Source organism: Plecotus auritus (genome assembly GCF_963455305.1).
Source record: "Plecotus auritus genome assembly, chromosome: 5".
Taxonomy (NCBI): Eukaryota; Metazoa; Chordata; class Mammalia; order Chiroptera; family Vespertilionidae; genus Plecotus; species Plecotus auritus.
Genome location: NC_137776.1, coordinates 9315545 through 9326015, shown reverse-complemented (window position 1 = coordinate 9326015; position 10471 = coordinate 9315545). Strand labels below are relative to the sequence as shown.

General features: G+C 39.1%; 1 protein-coding gene across 1 annotated transcript; it reads right to left on the bottom strand.

Annotated features, from left to right (window-relative positions):
• Nucleotides 1-481: 481 nt before the first annotated feature.
• On the bottom strand, nucleotides 482-8716 carry LOC308247938 (mitochondrial protein C2orf69). The gene is made up of 2 exons (XM_080667798.1): nucleotides 8256-8716; nucleotides 482-3407 (listed from the first exon to the last, which is right to left on the bottom strand). The coding sequence occupies exons 1-2, from the start codon at nucleotides 8571-8573 to the stop codon at nucleotides 2583-2585; spliced, it is 1143 nt and encodes a 380-aa protein (XP_080523924.1). The 5' UTR covers nucleotides 8574-8716; the 3' UTR covers nucleotides 482-2582.
• Nucleotides 8717-10471: the final 1755 nt, after the last annotated feature.

The following is a 10471-nucleotide window of genomic DNA, read 5'->3' as shown; positions in this document are numbered from 1 at the left end:
TATTTTAAGAATACTACCTTTTGTTTCATATTTTACCTCTTAGACTTTATACACTGCTGTACTCACATGGTAGGACTGTTTTGTCTGTACTATATCCTTAGTGCTTAGATTTTCCTTGTCCTTTGGGTGGGTGCTTGGATATTACATTAATTAAATAAAAAAAAATACCATATTCTAATCAAGTCTCTTGACAGTTAAAGGAATACAGGTATCTGAAATAATTAGCACAGAAAAGGAAGAACTTATTTTTGATTTTGCTCTCTAGGAAATCCAACAGAAGAAATGGAAATTATGCAACTTTTTATAGAGCAATGAGCAATATACAGAAGAGATACTTTTATAGGAAATGTTCAAAGTTACTCATTTGAAAAAACCATGGGGATTAATGAAAATACGTACAAACCCAACTGGCAAAGTGGAGAGAAATAATGATCTGAAGTTTTAACAAATCTAATAACATAAAGCACACCAAAACAGACTTCTGTGGATTCAATTTAATATAATTGTACATTCATGCTGTGGCAGTAACTTTCACATTATTTGTATGACTACTTTTCTCAGTTGACTCATGACACAAACACAAAGGCACAATCCAAAAGAATATACTAACATGTAACAAGTTTTCAACAGATGTGGAAAGAACAAATTTGAAGTATTAAAATACTTGAATATGGATCAACTTGAATATATTTTAATTCAAAAAATACTCTACTTTTCAACACTTTCATTTTGATGTAATGATAGTTCCAGGTGTCCTGTGACTTATTTTTAATGTCCATTGAACATGTAACACACTCACATGACTGGATAGCTAAAGAACCCATATTTTTAAATATCTCAGCTTTTTGTAATGAATCCTGCTAAAAGCCCTACTTTTTCCACTTTAATCACAGAAATGCCTTTCCTTCCCCTCATTAGAGCATTCAGTAACTTAGCTAGTTTACATCAGATACACATTAACTTAACCAAGGATTAGGACACATTAAAAGAAGCCAATCAATTATGGTGTTTAAGGTAATAAAATGCTGGAATCAGGCTGACTCATTTCCTTTTTATAACTTTTTGGTCTCAAAAGAAACAGCAGGTATTTAAAGAAATTGAAGCAATATAAAACTATTTTGTCCTTAAAAAACAAAAAAAACCCACCTTGATACTATTTTGTAATTTATAGAATTAAAGGATGTTATTTTTACACATTTGGTAAGAATCCTTTCTGATTAAGTCCCTGAATATTTGGAATGTGTTTATAGTCATTAAAATACAATTCTGGGGGAAAAACACAAAATATTAAGATTTTCACTATATTGTTTTATAAATTTATTAAGATATTAAGCTTCAGTCTTTTTCTTCCAGTCTGAAAGCAGTGTTACTTCCCTGCTTTATTTCATTCCCTGAAATGCTAATTATAAATAAAGTGACCACTCACCTTTTATTTTAATCACAGCTATGTTTTAATGTTGATTGACATTAATTAGATCTTGGTTTCTCAAAATGTATTTATCTAGGTCAAGAGAAACAGGAAGAAGGAAACCTCACCCAAATTATGTAGCAGTGTTAAGCAAATTCACTTTTTGAGCCAAAATTAAATCATGTCTTCAAACTTTCCCTTGTAACTTTTCTTATAGCAATAGAATTTTTGCATTCTGGCCAGAGAGCTGCTTTCTTTTGGCAGGCAAAATCATGCTTCTGGAGAAACACTGACTTAGATCTATAGAATCCATCCCCTTGTCAACTGAACACTAACAAATAGTGTTATATATTTATTTTACCTAAGTTGAACCTCTCAAAAGACTGATGTGAAAAAAATTTCAATCTGTAATATATTTTTACCCAATATACAGAATTATGCTAATTTTAAAACAATTTTTCCCAAAGAACTGGTTTGCAGCCAAGATTTAAGAAACTCCAAAATGTCTTAGCTAAAAGTTGTCAATTAAAAATTTAGCCACAATGCTTAAGTGTAATGTTTTTAAAAACCAAACTTTTAACTACTGCACATTCTTGGATATTTGGAAACAAATATATTTTGAGTCTTGAGAAAAAACACTCGGTGGCACACTAAAGAATGATTCCATGAATTTACAAAACAAAAAGGCAGGGTTGTTACTCCAAAATGATGGAAAATATCCATGGGCTTTGGCTTTGTTTGAAGAGAAATGGAGTGTTTCTACTCAAAAGTTTTCAGTGCCAAACTCGCCAGCTACTGTTAAAATGCCACCAAAATCAGTTTTAAACATTACTCAGAAAACAAACTATTTCCAACAATAACAATTTTAATTACCTTTTGATAAGGACTAATTGTAACTTTCATCATTAAGGGTCTTATATATCTCTTCATAGGATTATCACAAACCACCTTTTAGATTTCAAACTAATTCTGATCCAGTCCCAATTAACAACTGTTCACATTCAGAGGCAAGAAATACTATTGCACATTATACGCATATTTTAGGAATGTGTGTTCCCTCCCCCCTAAAAATGGATGTATTATCTATGGATTACATCTCATTATCTGAATTTCTAAAACTCAAAGTGCTTTTTCTCTTCCACTGAGCAAGTATCACATTAATATTCTCGTAGTCTCAAAATACTTCATGAACCCTGAAGTGATTCTCTATGGAAGGAGCTTCCTTTACAAAATGAATTTGGCTAGTCACCTGCATACCAAAATCTCCAAGTATCTGAACAAATTTCTTGTGCTCCTTTCCAATCCAAGATCTCATTGGATCACGAACTTGGTAAGGTGTTACATGGGTGTGAACAATAATCCCTGTTTGTGCAAATTCTTTTAAGACTTCTGGGTAAGTAATCCAAGTATTACTTCCTCCAGAATGTCCACCATCCAGCCAGTACATTGTTCTTATGCTGTTGATAAAAGCTTCTATGTTCTTGTCTTTCTTAGCTTCTTTTAATTCAAAAAGCAACTGATTCAAAACAACACAACCTTTGCTGAATCCAATCAAAGTAAAAGAAGCACCATTTAGTGATGGTGGATAAAAACTCAGGGCAGACTCATCAAAGTTTTCACAGGGGCTCTCTTTTTCTCCCTGGCAACCATTAGTATGAGAAGAACTGGATCTACAATTAGATGCTTTGGAATCCTTATTCAAGTCTTTCACATTCTTCTTTGATAGCAAACTGTTCCGACATAAGTTAAAAGCATTAACTAATAATGTATAAAGGTGCTTAAAAGCTCCAAAGTCAGTATTGTGTTCTGGAGCACCAAACATATTACTTTTCACAAAATTGTCATAGCAGCTGAATTTGTGCAAATGCATTCGGGAACATTTTATCACCCAAATATAACTATTGGGAAATCGGTGGGCTAAAATGGTGGCAACATTTTCTAGACTCCAGTTTTCCCACTGATAATTCTCAGGATGGTGAGTCATAATTTCATGATAATTCTGAAAAGTAAGAAAGATGAAACAAACATTAAATACACAATTATACAAAACTATTTCCACAAAATAGTTCTCTATTTTTATTGTAGAGCAAGTTGAGATGTTATATAACCTATGGTTAATATATTATAAATGAAACCTATAAATCTGTCATTACTTTCTGGTTATAAAATTTTGAATAAATTACTTCTTCAGTTTAAGTCTCAAATCTCTGAGAAGACAAGTTTATAAGACATAATAGCTAAGTAGCATGTAGGAGTTTAAATAATAAAAAACTTCAGAAGGATTATAGATATTTTTAGTAAACTTTATTTCGTATACATACAATCTATTATTCCTAACACATTAACTGAAAATAAAAATTTGGTTTATTAAACAGAGTTTTTGACCACAGGATTTAAAAATATTTTCCTATTAAAGCTACTATCCTGAACCCCTTCCTATTTGGATTACTCTAGCAACCTAATGCTATATGTTTGATTTCAATTTTTGTTTTATAAAGTTGCAATGAACATTATAGAAAAATCTTTTTAAACATCTGATTATATCCTTAAAAATAAATTCCTGGCTATAGAAAAACTAGATCAAAGAATATTCATAATTTAAGGTTTGTTCATTTATTAGGCATCTGGATTTCTACTTCTGCAAGTTTGTATCTTTTGCCCTTTTAAAATTGGATCTTGTTTCTTTATAACCATTCTCTATGTATTAATAAGTATTTGTTTAGGTTCTAGGACATGCAGGTAAATTTTGTTTTCCTCTTAATTTTCATTCATATTTGTTTTTTTTAAAGGAAAATTCACTCAAATTTTTTCACTTATTCTATAAAATTTATTGGATAGCTAATGATCGGGTATAGATCAGAACAGACTAAACCCCTGTCCACATGGAGCTCCCATTCTAAGTACGGAGATACACAACACACAACTCCATTAGTAAGTAGAGCAACACTGCCCAACAAAAATGTAGTATGAGCTACACAAAATTTTCTAGTAACTACATTAAAAAGTTAACAAATGAAAATTATTTTTAATAATACATTTTGAGCATGATATATCCAAAATATTACTGTTTCAACATGTAATTCATATAAAAAACTACTGAAATATTATTACATTTATTTTTCTTACTAAGTCTTTGCAGTCCAGTGTGTATTTTATACACTTACAGCACTTCTCAATTTAGATACTAAATTTTCACTGGAAATACTTAATCTCAATTTAGATTTCATAAAATTTACAGGTGAAAAAGTAGATTCACATACCCAGTTGTTCAAATATACTTAAAAATTTTCCAGGAACTGACTTGAGTATCAGTTTTTAGATTTAAAGTTAAATGCAATTAAAAATCTATTTCCTTGATTAGACAACATTTCAAGCAGTCAGCAGACACAAGTGGTTAGTGGCTGGCTGGACAGCACAAAACATTAGATGGGCCCAGCAGGTATGGCTCAGTGATTGAGCACTGTGCTATGCCCCAAGAGGTGGCCTGTTTAATTCCCAGACAGGGCATATGCTTGGGTTGCAGGCTGGATCCCCAGTGCAGTGGGAGGTGTGCAGGAAGCAGCTGATCGATGTTTCTATCTCTCCCTCTCCCTTCCTCTCTCTCTAAAAAATAAAACATTTAAAAAACAAAAATTATATAGTGATAAGTGCAAAGGAGTATAATAAATGAAGCAGGTAAAAAGGAATATAAGGTTTTGGAGAGAGTGGAAGATTATTTTAAAAAAACAGATTATTATTATCTATATATATAAAAGCCTAATATGCAAAGTGTCCCCTCGTGAGTTCGACCAACTGGGAGTTCGATCACTATGTCATGTGCTGACCACCAGGGAGTGGCACAGAACGAAGGAAGGCCCTGGCCGGCAGTGGCTAGGGACCCTACCTGTGCATGAATTTTGTGCATTGGGCCTCTAGTTATTTAATAAGGTGATAGTTGAGAAGGACCTGAAGTGGTAGAAGACAGATAAAAATCAAAATGAATAACTAATATGTTTGATTATTAAACAAGATGGTCAGAAAAGGCTTCATTGTAAAGGCAACTTTAGAGCAAAGACTTGAAAGAGGTAAGGTAATGAATCCTACAAATATCTGCATGAAGACTGTTCCTCCAAGGCAGTACCTTCACAGCTGCTGAGGTGAAGTTGCCTGCCACGAGCAATCTGAAGAAGGCTGGTGTGGCTGGAGCAGAGTCAAAGAGAAAAAGGAGGCAGGCAGGAAAGCAACAAGGTGGAAAAGGTGAAGACAGCGAAGGGCCAGGCGCCCTCTGGCTTTCACTCTGAGTGAGATGGGAAACGATTGGAGTTTTGAGCAGACAGGTGTGTCCTGATTTGACTTCCGTTTTCCAATGATTATTCTGATCACTTTTAGATAGATGAAGAATGGGAAGCCACTCTGTTGACAGATTAAGATCGGAGGTGTGAAAGAGAGGACTAAAGGATAACTGCAATATCTAACTTGAGCAACTAAATGAAGTTTTCACTAACTGAGATCAGGAGGAACAGGTTTAGGGGCAAAGATCCAGAGATTTTAGGTTTGAGATATCTATTAAATATCCAAAATGAAATTACTCATGCAATTGTTAAGTCTAAAGTTTGTGGTATATGTCCAGGTTATATATACAAATGTTGAAGATTGTCAAAGTACAAGTAGTATGTAAAGCCACAGGTCCGAAAGAGATCACGAAGGGAATAAAGGTACACAGAGAAAAAGCCCAAGAACTGAGTACAAGGGCACCCCCATGATTAAAGAGGTCATCAGAAAGATGAGAAGACACTGTAATTCATTATGTATCCACATATTTAATTCTCATTGATATCCTATAAATTAGTATTCCTATTTTATGGTTGAGGTAGCTGCAATTGGTCAGAGATTTAATAGCTAAAAATTGCAGAATCAAGGTTCAAATCTAGGAAATCTGGCCTAAAGCCTTTTAATGCTTTATCCTCTATTTCTTCTCTAAAAGACCTGGATTTTCAGAGCACTTCATACTCTGAATAAATCAACAGTGTATCTCCATCCAAAAATCTAACGGAATCTTAGGCTACATAAAATAAATGGATAGTGTCAAAGTAAAAGGAGGTCTTACTCTAACCGTATTTAGCATTTTTTTAGACCTCACCTGAAGATTTGTACTGTATTCTGGCTGGCACACTTTAAAAAAACTTAGTAGGTGTTCAATAAAGGTTATATCATCATCATCATTATTAATAGAGGCACACTATAACTGGTCCACAATCTGGAGGTCTCTGTTAGCAATGCCATGCTGTTTTCCTAAACTGACCAATAGAGCATTGAGTAAATTAAGCTTCTCTTCAATCTAAATATTAGTTTTTTTATAGTGATATTAGCAGTCAACTAGATCAGTCGATTACTTTGAGAACAAGAGAAAAAAATTACAGATACCTTCATCACCATTTGACTGGAGGCACAAAGTTTGTTACTCTATCATTTTAAAGCATCATTTTAAAAAACTAAATTAATAGTTTTCATGGTATAAGAAACACATCTAGGCATATTCTAGCTTATCCGTCCACACCAAGAGTATCCTGTAGACCTTTCTGTGATGATGGAGCCGTTCTTCTGTTTACCTTACTCATTATGCAGCACACACAAACCTTAGCTGCACCTGAGCACCTGAAATGCAGCTGGCGTGACTGCGGAAATGGGTTTCTAACACCTATTTGAATTAACCTAAATGGCTACATATAGCTAATGGCTACCGTATTAGACAACACAGTTCTAGATTAAGATCTAGATTAAGATCTAGGTTTTGATACCCAGCTTTCCAGGACAACATATTCACAGTTATCTGCCTGCAGCTATAAAATCTATATATATAAAAGGCTAATACGCAAAGTGACCCTTTGGGAGTTTGACTGGAGACTGGGAGTTCAATCACTCACTATCATATGCGCTGACCACCAGGAGGTGGCGCGGAATGAAGGCAGGCCCTGGTCCACAGCCAGAAGGCCCCGCTCAGCCCTGATCACCAGCCAGGCCTAGGGACCCTACCTGTGCATGAATTTCGTGCACCGGGCCTCTAGTTAGTAGTAAAGATACAATCACACAAAAAAGAAAAGCACAGGATTTAGGTGAGCATCAAAATACTGACATGCTTAGCAATGCCTGTCCCTTTTCTCCAGCCATCCCCCCTTTCTCCAGGTTACTGAGTGTCATACGCTTGACATTTATTTTTGTTGTTGACTTGTCTGCTTTTTAATAACTGCCAGTGGCACCCTCTGGCTAAGTTAATGTAAAAGCCATCTCTGTCTCCTGCTCAGCACACCTGCGCGTGCACACACACACTCCACTGAGAAACCAAGTCATAGAATGAATATATACACTGAGTGGCCAGATTATGATGATCTCTAATAATATATATATTATTAGAGGCCCAGTGCATGAATTCGTGCATGGGTGGGGTCCTGCCAGCCTGGCCAGGGGGAGGGGACATGGGCGATTGGCCCGCCTGCCTGCTGGTGGAACTCCTGGTGGAGGGGACAATTTGCATATTAGCCTTTTATTATATAGGATATACACTGAGTGGCCAGATTATCATGCGTTCAGAGATCATAACAATCTGGCCACTCTGTATATCATGTCTCATCCTTTCTGTTTCAAATTCTACTCCCTTGAAGCCTGGACTGACTGCTGGCTCTCCGGAGGCCGTAGGTCTCCAAGGACACCTTCCTCCTGGGGCTGCAAGAGGAGGGGGTGGGGTGTGGAGGGGGTCGGGGATTCCGTGGAGTAAATGCAGAGCCACCCCGCGTTCAGGCGAGGGGGGAGCCGGCACAGGCCGCGAGGAGGGAGCCTAGGGGAAGGGGCAGGTGCCAGCAGGCCCGGTTACCTGCACATCCCCGGGGAAGTAGACGACGTGATGCTGGGGCGACGGCTGCGGCTCCTCCTGCGCCCGGTCCCCCGAGAGATCCCGCCGTTCAGGCCCCTCCGCCGCCAGGAGGAGCAGCTCGTTGCTGCGCTGCGGGTCGGACCCCGGCACCGCGGACAGCTGCAGGCACCGGGGGCGCCCCTCGGCCGCGGGGGAGCTCCGCGCAGAGCCGCAGCCGCCCAAGTCCATGGTTCCGGCCTGAGAGCGGGAGGCGGCGAGCCCGAGCTGCGGCAGCAGGAGCAGCAGCGGCGGCGACCGCAGGAGCCCAAACCCCCACATGAGTCGCCGCCGCAGGGACGGTTGGCGGGAGGGTGGGGGTGAAAGGCTCTGAGGGAGGGGCTTCGATGGGCCGCCCAACGGTCTGCGGGAGCGCCCGGCGAAAGCCGGCGCGGGGGCGATGACGGCGTCCGAGGTTTACGTCTGCACGCAGCGTGCGTCCGGAAGGCGGGGTGTGCGTGAAATCCGACTCCGGTTCCCGGAGGAGACTGTGGGGGGGCGTGGCTTGAGGAAGGACGTTTTTGATTGGTGGCATCTGCCACAGCCGGGAAGTTCGAACGGAAGTCTGGGAAAGAGCCGGAGGACCGCAAAGAAAGAATGAACCCGAGACACTGCGCAGAAGCGCGGCAGCTGTGGCGCATGCGCGGCAGCAGGAGCGGCCCGAAGGCCGCTGTCCAGTGAAGGGAGCAGGGTTTTGAGGACACGCTGGGCGGGTTTCTGTAGGCTCGCCTGTCAGGTGAGGGGTTTCTAGACCTTTGAGCTTTCAAAGGGACACAGTCCCAAAGATGTAAGTGGAATAATTCTGCCCCGTAGAGAAATCTGTGCTAAGTCCTCTACATGCCCTGGGGAAAGGGAATCTCCCTCTTCTCACACCACGGAGTTTGCTTCGTAGATACACGAGGATTTCTAGGTACAGAAGAATTTAGGGTTTGAGATAGAGTTTAATGCATCTCTTATTAGCAGCAGGGAGCAGGGCAGGTAGATTGGGCAGGAAAAATGGGGACAAGACATGACTTACACATTTTCTGTTCTATGCTATTTCAGGGCTTTCAAAAACCAGTTTGAACAGTGGAAAAATCATAGGTGCCCAACAGCTCTCTGTGGTTGGTTGTGACGGGTGAGATTTGGCCCAGTGTATGCTCTAGGCCAGTGGTCGGCAAACTCATTAGTCAACAGAGCCAAATAGCAACAGTACAACGACTGAAATGTCTTTTGAGAGACAAATTTTTTAAACTTAAACTTCTTCTAACGCCACTTCTTCAAAATAGTCTCGCCTAGGCAGTGGTATTTTGTGGAAGAGCCACACTCAAGGGGCCAAAGAGCCACATGTGGCTCGCGAGCCGCGGTTTGCTGACCACGGCTCTAGGCAGAAGGAAGCGGGAAGACCAGCATTCTAAACTCAAGTGCTTGCGAGGCAAGACACTGTAAAGAACCTTGTGGGAGAGAATATTAGCGAGAATTATAAAAATTATGGCCAACATGTATGGAGGCCTTACTATAGGCCAGGAATCAAACTAAGCATCTATAATAATGAAAGCGTAACATGCAGATAGACCAAACGGCTGAACAGCAGAACCTTCCGGACGAAGCCAGGGCTGCGAGGGCCGAGGCAGCCCAGGCTGTGAAGGCCTACTCCGGCACAAATTTCGTGCATCCGGCCTCTGGTTTCATATGTTAACTGTCCTGAGTCTATATATGTGTGTGTTTAAGCCCTCATACTGTTTTCTTTGCTCCACATATCAAATATTAACAGTAGCTTTGAAGTAAGAGCACAAATGAGCAAATGGTAACATGTAAATTAGATATATATTTATATACTAGTATACTTAGTGACATCATACATAGAGGCATAATATGCCATCCTACTCTGGTCTAAATTATTGAATCCCATCTGACATCATAATAGTGTAACCAATCAGAAATTATTTACTAGTAATTGATATTACTAAGTAGATCTGCTTTTTAAAAATAGCTGGTTAAAAAGAAGCAGAGGCTAATTATACGGTAATGGGTCCATAACCATACTCAGGCAACCAGCCTTTACTCTATTTTTCACATCCCATACATGTTACTGTCTCTCTCGTTAGTACAGAATTACTGAAATGTAATCCAAAAGCCCAAATATGTACAAGTATTTCAAATGCAGCTTTTGATTTTTGTAGTCTTGTTTTCAGGTTGAT

What these genes read in the sequence shown, in the direction of transcription:
- LOC308247938 (XM_080667798.1), bottom strand. Translation starts at nt 8,573, where the DNA reads ATGTGGGGGTTTGGGCTCCTGCGGTCGCCGCCGCTGCTGCTCCTGCTG. An exon ending in ACTTCCCCGGGGATGTGCAG is followed by an intron (nt 3,408 to 8,255) that starts GTAACCGGGCCT and finishes CTTACTTTTCAG; the next exon opens with AATTATCATGAAATTATGAC.